Source organism: Gavia stellata, chromosome 1, assembly GCF_030936135.1.
Source record: "Gavia stellata isolate bGavSte3 chromosome 1, bGavSte3.hap2, whole genome shotgun sequence".
Taxonomy (NCBI): Eukaryota; Metazoa; Chordata; class Aves; order Gaviiformes; family Gaviidae; genus Gavia; species Gavia stellata.
This window is the reverse complement of record NC_082594.1, coordinates 32,974,839-32,986,603: the sequence shown is the minus strand read 5'-3', so window position 1 is coordinate 32,986,603 and position 11,765 is coordinate 32,974,839. Positions and strand designations below refer to the sequence as shown.

At 49.4% G+C, this 11,765-nt stretch overlaps 1 protein-coding gene across 3 annotated transcripts in view; it reads right to left on the bottom strand.

Annotated features, from left to right (window-relative positions):
- Positions 1-6,725: 6,725 nt before the first annotated feature.
- TSC22D1 (TSC22 domain family member 1) overlaps positions 6,726-11,765 on the bottom strand; it is a 96,350-nt gene continuing 91,310 nt past the window's right edge. For 2 of the 3 annotated variants that reach the window (XM_059819539.1, XM_059819530.1), the window contains 2 exons: positions 9,368-9,419; positions 6,726-8,132 (listed from right to left, as the gene is read on the bottom strand). In XM_059819539.1, the coding sequence (XP_059675522.1) occupies positions 7,875-8,132; positions 9,368-9,419 (310 nt within the window). In that variant the 3' untranslated portion in view covers positions 6,726-7,874. Of the gene's footprint in view, positions 8,133-9,367; positions 9,420-9,861; positions 10,094-11,765 lie in introns of those variants that run through there. The other variant, XM_059819546.1, reaches the window with a different exon arrangement.

Sequence of the window (11,765 nt, the reverse complement as noted above, 5' to 3'; positions counted from 1 at the left end):
GGTTGATTTTACCTCCAGGCTGACTGCGAGCAGCCACGCCGAGATGAAATAAGAGTGCCATGGAAAACTGGAGTGTTTTCCCCTGGGCTACGGGGTGCAGAGGTACAGTCCCCTCCTTGCCCCAGCACTCGCTGGGGGCATTAACCCCCACAAGGAGCAGCACTGAAGCACGCAGGGGTTGGGGTGGCCAAGCCAGGCGCCGGCGGCTCCTCAAGGGAAGGGTGGATGGGCAACGGCGGGCTGAACACCCCCATCCAACGTCACCTGGTCTTATGGGCCCTCCACCTCCTGAACCAACAGGCTCAGCATAGATGGCCTAAGAGGTCCAGGCACGTACATCTGCTCTGTCAAAAGCCAGAGGCTTCCGGAGCAAGTTTAAGCACTGCAAGCGTTGAGGATGTTCCAGTAGAAGAATATCCCCAAAACTCCTCCCCTGGCAACCCTTTAAAACAGATAGGGGCCCATGCCAGACTTCTCTTCCCCTGTAAGATTTCACTTCATTTATTAAAAATATATTAAGAAAATCAATATTGTGAGAGAGGGGAAAAAAAGGGCTCTCTCTTCAAGCCTTTTCAAATTTCCCCTGCTCTACATGGAGGTCATCGTGGCAGCTTGGCCCTGGTATCTGCTCCCAGACCCCGCTGGCTACCAAGGCCACCAAAGCAGCCCAGGGCTGGAGTAAAATCACTGCCCAGCTCTGACATTTCCAATACCAATATTGGCATCCAGCAAGTCACATGAGAATGTGGCCTCTGCCATCATCTCCCTCTATCCTAGATCTACCTGAGCACCCCCAGCCCTGACTTATTTGTGTCCTATTGTTGGTTGGAGCTGCTTCAGTTTTCTTCACACGCCCTGGCAATGCAGCTACTGCCGTTCCTTAGGAAGCCCAGTTGCATTTATGGCACTTAGGTAGTAAATAGGAGTAATTGCCTTCTGAGCAGACTGTCCTGGCTCAGATCCTCTACACAAACCCATTAAATGGGGAGCTGCTGTTCATTAAGAGCATGACTGAACTTGATCCACCACCATTGCTCACTAAAGTTAAAGCTGATGGAGATGGGGAGAAGGGCTAGAAGACTTTTTCCTGCACCGCCTACAAGCACTTACACTTCCATTCTCTTCTCACCTCACTCTGACAGACATGAAGTGCTTTTATTGTCACCGTTGGGGTGGATCCCTTGTGAACGGCAGATGCAGAAAGCCCATGGCTACAGGGTGCTTGCCAAAGCTTTGCTAAATCCTACACGCAGGGGTTACGAACAGGTACAGCACCCCAACCCATTGGGGCTACACTCAGCTGCATTGTCCCGATCCCTGTTTGCTTTTCTCCCATCCCAGGTAAGCATTAAACCTGCTTCTCTATCAACCAGAGTCCGCTGTTCCCTGAAGGCAGGAAAGCTTTCAGTGAGCTGCAAGCCACATCCACGCCCTGCGCTCACCTTCGCTTCTCTTTGGGTTTGGGGTTTTTGCCAACTACATCTTTTCTACAAAGAAGCCCACACAAACCTCCCTCCTAACTGCTTTCACTTGTGATTTTGCGAGCCTTTATAATCAGTAGAAATGCTTTAAGCAAGACCACTAAAGCACTTCGTAACATGCTTCTGGAGCATTTTTAAACAAGGTTGTGGTACGTGTCGGGGACCAGCCCAACATCACTTGGAGGTTACCTTTACCTCGAGGGTCATGGAAGTATTTCCAAAGAGCTGTTCCTTGCAGAGGCTTGGTGGTCTGGCCTGCCCAGAAGGCATTTGGACCTCACCTTGGTCACCTCATAGGATCACTGCAAGCAAGAACGGTGGCCCTGGAGCAGCCAGCAGCAGGGGATATGCATTTACAGCACTGGAGACTGAATTTAAGTCTATGAAAATAAAGAAGTCCGATTTCTTTTGGTATGCACGTTCCCATCAATTCATCATGCTTTCATGCCCATGCAAAAGATGCAATAATTTACCCCTGGAGCACCTTTTGAGATTCTTCATCCTACCTCCCAAGGCAGAAAGACACAACTCTGCAGCAACCGCTTTCAATATGTTATAAAGAAGATTTTGTGGCTCCTAAGTGGTGCCAAGTTTCTAGCTTCTCTCATGCTTTGCAAGGAAGAAGAAATAAACTCCTACCAGTCTCCAATGTATTTCAAGCATCTGTAAGCTGTCGCCGTGCCACCACAACAGGAGGGGGACAAGCCAGTGGCAGGAGGCAGAAGTGCTGGAGCAGGGCCCTGTAGCCCCAGCGAGCCCATGGCGTGGAGGGCACTGTGTTCTGGCAGCGGCCAGTTTCACAGAGATCATGAGTTTAAGCACATATCTAATTGAATTGCAGATGTCTTTTCTGATGGCTATCTGCTAGCAAAGCTTTGATTAAAGCAGCAGCAGAGAGGCAGAACAGGCTGGTTCTCAGTAATAAAACTAATGGAAGGAAGAATGACCATTTACTGCAGCCTCCACAGGGAGCATAATGCAGGCAGATAAACAAGATTTTGGGGGGAGATCTGAGAGCTCAGCACAGATACCCAACTCCCAGAGATCCTGGATGTATGTTGGACTGGAAAGCAGCTGACAGTAATTTAAATAATCCACAAATAAGCTCATCTCCCTCCCTTGCCATACTCCCTGATGAACAACAGATCTGCTTTCCTTTCAGAAAGCCATATAGGTTTGTTCTGCTTGACTTTGTTTTTTAAAGGCTGACAAATTTTTTCTTCCCTTTTGGTACCTCCAAGATTCAGGTGGATTTGCCTTGAGCTTGCACTTGCCAGATCTCAACCTGTCGGTGTTTTATGGTGCCTTCAGAGCTCCAAAGAGGGAGAACTGAGTTCTCAGTTCACCCAAACTAGAAGAGTGTAAATTGGAGTGTTAGGACCTTTTCTTTTTTCTTTGCCTGTAGCCACTTTCTCATGATGACTTGAACCACATCCAATATGTATTACCACATACACATCACTGAAAAGCCACCCCCACCCAACGCAGCTGAAGAATCAAAGTTAAGCTTCAAGATGACTTAAGAACCTGGCTTAGCTCAGGAACGAGGTTTTTGAGAACTTTTTTCCCTTTCCTCAGCTGGCCATTACACTGTACCCAAATTCCCGTTGTTCTACATTTTGGGGGCCTCTTGGCCATGCCCTACCCAAACTCTCTTGCCTCTTCGCCCAGCACAACTCTTCTGGGGGCATCTCAATGAACAACCACTACCTGGGACTTAGTTTCAAGGAAAGTCATGGCAGTTTTGCTCATTTTCCCCGTTTGAACTGCTGCCCTTTTCCGATGTATTTACAATGTAAGGAAGTTAGTTTATTCATGGTTTGGCTTTTAACTTCATTGTTGAGCTTGGCTTTGCTCCTGTTGGAAATTGGACCCCGATTCAGGAGGGCAGTTGCCAGTGTCTGCTGGAAACTCCTTGCCATGGGATTTTCAGGCACACCGTTTGTTAGCCTAGCTCAGCACATACTAAATGCAGTCGGAAGAGTCTGCTTACTCATCACAGGAAAAGGACTGGGCCAGTGGCAGGTGTTTTTCAGAGTATCCTCAAACACCAAAGCTCGTTCCAGACATCCCAGGAGCTCCCTCCAGCAACCATTCTGCATTTAGTCTCATTCATCTGAAGTTAGACAGACCAGCAATGGCTGGAATCGGGCTAATTTCCAGCTTAGGCAAAGCCTTGGATTTATAACTTGTTTCAGGTTCACCCCAGCAGAAAACTCTCCAGAAAGCTAAAATGCATAATCCCGAAGAGAGGGGAGAAAAGCAAGAAATAATGCAATGTCTGTAAGATGTGAACTGTTACTGAAGTACTCAAGATGCTTAACGAGAGGTTTTGCAAGTGGCATATATTAAGCTAAACAAGAATGCCTTCAGTCAGCAAGCTCAAGTACTGCTATTTCACCCTACAAGGAATAAATAATAATTAAAATTCTTTGTATTGAGATTAATACATTCACTGTAGCTACAGTGAATCAAGGGTGGTAATTCCCAAATAGCCTTGCTGGGTTCTTTCCCCAGTTGAAAGACGGGAAGCTGCCTCCGAGGCATTGATTTATTCCGTAAGAATTAGGGAGAGGCATCTCTAAGGCATTGCTTTACTCCACTGCTGCTGGGAGGTTTTGTCTGGGTGCTCTCCGGACAGTTTTCAGGCATGTTACTGAAGCATATTTCTCTTCCCCAAATATTTACAGAGCCCTCAGAATTTGGACAATCTGGACTTGCCTTAGAATTATTTGCCAAAAATTATTGTTTTTTTTTAAAAAAAAAAACAGGCCAGAAGAGGTAAAAAATAGCAACTTGGTCTCCATGATAATTTGCTTAGATCAGTTTATCATATTGCTGTTAAAAAAAAGCAAGCATGCAGCTAAATGTCAACAAGACGTTAAATGACAAACAGCTTGAATACAGCCTGAAGAATTACTGAATTGGAGAGATGCAGGGAATAAAAAGCCTGACATAAAAGACAGATTACATTTAATTCGATTCTCACTGTGGATGAAAACCTGAGCATCTCAGAGTTTGTACAAAGAAAAATTCTGGTGGAAAAAGACAATACTCTTGACTATTGACAACATTTGATTTACAGTGCTCTGAAAAATTATTTGTTCTAGAACAAAAGCAAAAATCAAAACAATTCATTCCAGAAGTATTACAACACAACCGACTGAAACATCTACTCTTTGTTTGGGTCTCAAGGGCGATTTTAGTCAATTTGAATCCATTTCATGGAGAGGCTGCAGTTTTGACAGAGCTATTGCTAAAATCATCTCAGCAACAAAATAATTGTTCTGCCGAACTTTAGCAATTAATAAACAGCTCCAAAGAGTGGCTCCATAGTTTTAAAACTATTCGGTACCTAAGACTAAATGATGAACACTGAAGCACAGTGTACTAAAATTGTCAATGTATTACCTAACCAAAAACCTTCAGACTTCCAGATACTGTATTAAAGAACAGTTAAAAAAAAAAAAAATCTTAGATTTAGAATATGTTCAGGCTGTTCTTTAAGCAAAGTAAAAGAAAAACTCAGAGGTCAATTTCTTTTTTAAACAAAAAATAATTCTTTGCAAATTTTGGTCAGTGAAGTTGGTGGAAAAGCTTATCTGCATGTTAAAATGGACTTTTTTTATATACTCAATATTATGGCCTGGAAGTGCTAAAGAGACATTCAGAATATAAAGGCAACTGGAGACAATTAAGCCATTTAAAAAGCACCAAAATTAGCATTCCTTTTGTCAGAGCCAGATAATTCAAGTGCTGTTCTGCCACAAAGGCTATCATCAATTTCTAATTTTAGCTTAATCCATCAAAAAAAAGCATCTCACATTTCTCTCTGGCATTTCCTTATTAAGGACACTGTTAAATTATATATTGAAATCTCAAGAACACAAACTACAAACTCAAGTCCTCACTCCCACAGAGACACACTCATGCACGCTCTTTGATACACTAATCTCAATAAAGATAACGCAACCGCTTGCGCTGATACAGCTAAACAGTGCCTGAACTGCTGCATGATGAGTACCCAAATGCAAGAATTTAGCTACAAATCAGACAAGCTGATCTGTCCTGCCTTTGAATCCTCAGCCTTCTTGTTCCCTCTGCTACACCTGACTATTCTCAATAATAAAGTTCCACAAGAATGGTACCTCCTGATTTTCATTATACGGAGTAAGCAGTCATACAAGACCATATAAAAAACTTTGTCATTAACTCTTACATTTTAAGTCAGATTAATTCCTTGTATTCAAAATTTAGGACACTGCTTTCACAGTCAAAGTACTGTCCTACTACTCCTCAAAAGGACTGACCATTTTATCCCATTAATTGTGAATACTGTAACTATCCAAGATTCACATCCTTAACACCAGTAAACAGAATCCACTGTAAAGCTGCTAATTCCTTTGCTCCCCAAGCTGCAGGCTATCACACCACAGCTATAGTATTTCACCTAAAAATTTGTAGGTTTTGACTCAGTTCTATTTTAATTATCATGACTAAAGAGGAAAAAAGTATTTTTTCAAACTGAAGGGAAACAATTTTATCTTCGCATAGGACTGGAAATTCTCCTCAACACTTTCACAAGGCAGAACTAATACAAGTCTACACGATTTCAACTCACAAAAAAAAATTATGAAATAATCAAGGTAAGATCTGTGGAGGTGAAAGTGAGAAATTCTTGGGACATTGAGATTTCAGCCTGATCTCATCACTAGAAGTTTTCAAGAGAAGGCGGCATTAGAGCTGACCTGCTGGGGAAGCTGTAATGCCCGCTGCCTTTGTCACCCCAAATTGAGGGTGCTGGAGCCGCTGCCAGCACAGGATGACTCGTGCCCAGGCACGGGTGCAGTCTGCCACTAGGGAGCAACTGTTGCATGAGATTTATACGTTTACGGCTGATCATACAGCAGAAGTCTGTGCTCCTGATTATCTACTATTAGATGTACAGAAGGCACCCAACAGTCCTGACTACGTAGTATTGGACCAAAACACGGACATTTGCTCTGAGTCAGGCCCCTACTCCTCCCTCCTTCTTATGACTTCACACTCGCTGCGTTTTTAAGAAATTGTGGAAAGCACGAGCTGAATTTTTAGTTGAAACTTTTGAGAAAGCTCTGAAGCTGACAGACAGGATCTCACACCCAGACCTATGCTTCCTGACCTCACTGCTCATGTAAAACTGCATTGCAACATGTTGAAAGTGATTGCAGTTAACATCAGTACAATATACAAACAGTGATTTATCAACATTGTATGCTTTATTGAAAGTTGACAAGTGCAACAGTTAAATACATTGACGTGTTACAACTGTTTAGAGAACATGCACAAAAACATATGCATACTACTATACAGATCATATGCAAAAAATCCATATGGGAAATCCAATTTTTTTTTTTTTTTAATTCTTTGCTAGCAGGGTTTGATAATTTTTGGAGTGGTTTTTCCTGTCTTGAACCAAACTACAATGAACAAAGATTTACTTCAAGATAATCAGCAGCCAGGGAACTTCAGAAGTTACACAAACAGCATAAATCTGCCAAATTCTGAACAGTTGCGTAGGTGCATTCTTATTTATGTAGCATTAAAAAAAAACAACTTTCCAAACTTCTTGAGATCAGCCAATGAAACAACTAAACTTCAATCTGTACAACCTAAATAGTTACAGTTTTCTATTTTACAAAGTAATTACACTAAATACACAAATATACAGTAGGCAAATAACCTTCATTGTAATTATCCTATGACCCAACTGTACGTCACCTACCTGCTTTCTATATATAATACAGCTTTATGCACCTGTCCACTGCTTCAGAAAACGGTGCAAATATTTGCACTTAAGGTTTCAGGTGACAATTAAGTGTTAAACACTTGAATTTACCTTTCTCCCTCTTCCTCTTAAGATCCTATGCACCAGACCTCACTTTGGAACCCCAGTGCACTATGGGGGATTGAGCCATCGCTTTCTACTCCAGTCTATTTCTTCATATTTCCAAGCTCGAAAAGCACTTGTATCAGTTATGTCACTGGATGAGTGGAAGATTTAAAAACAAACCAAAAAAATTCAGGCATGCAGCTTCGTTTCTTAGCCACTTGCAGAAGCTGCTCAAGTCCCCAGTGTACTTGTGCTAATTCTCTGGAAGAAGTTTATTTTATTCGATCAACCTAAGAACAAAGACTCCTTCAAGCCAAAGGGGGGAGGGGGGAAGAGAGAGACAGATGAGTGCATAATACGGGGGGAGAAGCCTCTCCTGATGTGTGCAGGGCACGGAGTCCTCAGTCTGGGTTGCACTGTGCATTGAAATGGACGAAGGGTGGCTGTGGCGGATTCCCGCTAGTCCTCCTTGCTCTGGGCAGTCCAGAGGCCAGCGATCACGATGGCAATGACATCTTGAACTATGCTGAAGGCCCTGACCCCTGTGATGCCGGCTGAGCAGGCTGCTGTGTTGTCCCTTGTGACTGGGAAGAGGAAGGCGGGGAACCAGTCTGCAGCTGTGCTTGGAACTGGGCAAGCTGCTCCGGGCTGGCGAGTGTTTTTAGCAGAGTGTTTTCTTGCTCCAGCTGGGAGTTCTTCTCTATCAGCTCTTTGATTTGCTCTTTGAGGACCTCCACTTCCTCCCTTACCGCATACATCAAGTGACTCTTTACCAGATCCTGAAACGCAGAAGAATGTGTGCGCGTTAGGAAAGCAGCCCAACGCCAGGCCCGGGCTCCCACCCAGCTCAGCTGGAGACGCATCAAATCCACCTTCGCAGAGAGCTGGTGCAAACCCAGCTCTGCTCGGGCGCAGAAGGGCATCCCAGCGAGGGCCACGAGCACTCTGCTCGTGCCCGCGGGGCCAGCCCCACGGCCAGCAGCGCTTCAGCGGAGGGCGTCGGGCCGGACAAAGCTCTCGTTCGCAGCGGCCAAGACGTGCCAGGGCTCGGCGACCCCAGCCGGGGACCGGGGAGGGCTCACAACCCGCTGCCTCCGGCCCCGCCGCACACGTGCGGCCCCGGGGCGGGCGGCGGGCCCCGCCCCCGGAGCCCGGCCCCGCCCCGCCGCCAGGCCCCGCCCCCCGCGCACCGGCTGCAGCCAGTTCTCAGCGCAGGTTGCCGCATTTCCCTCCCTCCCGCCGGCCGTGCGCGGCCGCGGGTGACGTCAGAGCGCGCCCCGGCCAATGAGCGGCCGAGTTATTTATAGCCGGGAGTTAAAGGCTCGGAGTTTGCCTAGCAACAGTCGGCAGAGGCTCCCGTGAGAACGGCTCCAGGCACCGCTCCAGTAACAAAGGGCGGCCGGGCCCCAGGCGCGGCGCGGCGGGACCGCGCCGGGGGCAGGGCGGGGGCCGGCCCGGCGGCGGCCCCCGAGGGGGAGCCGCCGGCCCCGGGTACCGCGACGCCCGTGCCGGCCGCCGCGAGAAAGGCAGAGCGGCGGAGGGTGCCCGGCTGCAGCCCGCGGGGGCTGCGCCCGTTTGGCGGGGGTGGCCCGGAGCGCGATGCGCTTGGAGGAGTTCAAAAAAATAAAATGAAAAGCACCCCAAAACACCACCACCACCCCCCCTTAAGGGGGTCAAAACCCCCAAACAAATGCCGCTTTCCGCCCCAGCATCGCCCCTCCCCCGCCGCACGGCGCCGGGATCAATCGTTCGGGGAGGCAGGAGCCGAAAGCGATGCCGTCATTCCCTCCCCGGCATCGATAGAGAAACGTGAGCGTTCCTCCCCGCAGGAAGCCTTTGATCAATAGAACAACCACCCAAAAAAAGCCCCCAAAACCAAGCCCGTGCCTCCCCCTCCCTCCCCGGCCCCGCTATGAAAACGCGTCCGCGCACGGGTTAACCATCGCCCGCCGCATCCCCATATTGTTTACCGCTTTAAACACCAACAAGGTTTTATGCCCCAGTCGGTACGTACCATCGCTTGCTCGATTTTGTTGTCGATAGCTACCACGCTTGCACCAGAGGAGCTGCAAGAGAGAAAGAAAGAGGGGGGGGGAAACATACAACATTAGCAGCGGCTGAATTATTTAAGAGACAAGAGACGCGGGCATTGGTAGCCAGTTGGCTGAGAAAGTCATCCTCACGCTGCCCTGCCGCCGCCGCCGCCGCCTCACCGGGATGCTCCAATGCAGCAAAGCAACCTGTGAAGCCGCTCCGAACCCCCCGCCCGCAGCCGGATCAGATATCCCGACACTTTCCCCCCAGCGGACCACAAAGATGGAGCTTAATTGCAGGCTGCGGCAGAAGCGCTCCGCGCCGGGGACGGCAGCCCCTCCGGGAGGGGAGGCGAGGCGAGGCGGGCGCCCGGTGCCGCTGCTGCGGCTCCCCCGGACAAAGGAGCCAGCCCGGCGTTCACCTGCCCCGCTACCACCGCGCCGGCCGAGACCCTCGGACACAACACTTATTTACCTACTGTCGAGCCTCAGGGATGAGTTGTCGGTGCCCAGCAAGGACGATAAGAAAGAGATGGAGAAGTGTCTTAGTTGATAAACTCCTAGATCCATTGCCACTGGTCTACAACATTGGGCATTCATGCGATCGCGGCCAGAAACGCTCCCCGGAGAAATCAGGTCTCCCTCTCTCCGGACGTGTGCGTGTGTGCGAGCGTCGGGCGGCAGCGCAGCTCCGCCGGGCGGCGGCGGGACCCTGCGGGGCGCGGGGCTGCGCTCGGCCAGCTCCGAGGTCAGCGCTCCGCCGCGCCGCACAAAACCTGGCCATCCCGGCCCCCCCCATAATTTATGCGGCGCCGCCGCCGCCCATTGGCTGCGCCGCCGCCAGGGCCCCGCCCCCCGCTCCGTCGCATCTCATTAGCAGCGCTCCCCCCGCCGCGCAGCCCCCCGGGCCGGCAGCGCCCTGCCCGCCCCGCAGCGCCCACGCGGGACGGCCCCGCACGCGCGCGTGTGTGTGTGTGGGGGGGCAGAGTCTGCCCCCCGCACCCAGGAAACCCTGACACGCGGGGTGCCGGAGCGCGGCTGACTTTGCCGAGTCCCACCCGCAAGAATGGAGGGGGAATTAAACAAAAAGTCGTAATAATTAAAGGCGCTGGGGAGCGGCGGGGAAGCCCAGCGCGGCCCGGCGGGCTGCCAGCCGCCGCCGGCGGGAGCGCGGGCCGCGCCGCCGAGGGGCCGCCCGTTGCCGCGCCGACACCGCCACCTATTGGCACCCGGCAGCGCCGCCCGGGCCGGGCCCCGCGGGGCAGTGGTTAGCGCCGGCTCCCACGGCCGCCCGCCCCCCCCGGGCGAGATCCACCTGCCCGTGCCACACCGCCTCTGCCCGGAGGTTCGCGCGCTGCCCCCGGCGCGGCACACTTCAGCCGCGGAGAACGAAGTCCGTACGCGGCAGCTCTGCCCGCTTCGCCCGCCAAAGGCGGCGAAAGCAGGACGCACACAGACGTACTGATGCACGCTGCGGATGAAACTGTTTCAGTCTCCTACGGATCTGCTAAAGCTGCAACGATCCCTCTTTATCCCTCACAAAGGCCTTATTAGCCCGTAAAAACATTTACCAAAAAAAATACTCAACCAACAGATCATCCACAAAAAGCGCACACAGCACAAACCTGCAGATTTCTAACAAGCCTGATGATACTCTACTCACTCCTTTTTAGATCGTACCGTACAGCACTTACGGCCTTAGAAGTTGCAGCACATGCATTAATAATATAGGAAAAATTATTCTCCCACCCAACTGTGGTGTATTTCTCAACAAACGTTATGCTCTCGCGTGCCATGGCACACAACCACCACAGTCACTGCCAGCCCAGGCCATCCTCTCTGCCAGCAGCAGTGCAGAAGGAGACCCAAGGCTGAACAGGACTACCGCAACACACTGCCACAAGAAACAGCCAACCTCTGAGAACACTATTTTCTAGACCTGCACTTTCATCAGGCATTACGTGACTTAAAGGCACAAAAATAAAGTCAAAAGCCTCTTCATTCTCTATAGCACACTTCTCCCAAACTAGAAGTCACACATGTGTCACAGGTGTTGCTCCCTGAGAAGCAGGAAAGCCAGGCAGCATGGAATAATCATCTTAAAGCTAAATATAGCATTTGCGTATCTGCATCATCCTTCTTAGTTTATTTATGCTGTCCTAGCCTACTATTCTTTCATTCAATAATGCCAGCAGAGTAGTACAAACTAATCCTATTCACGGGAGAGGTCACATTTAAGAACAGGAGTTCCTCATTGCTGATTTCCCGGTAGCACATACGATGCACGTCCCACAAGGGTACAGCTCTCATCTCGCCCTTCAGGCACCTAGGGAAGTTGCACAGGATAGCACCTAACAAGCTGAAAATTAAAGGAAGTTT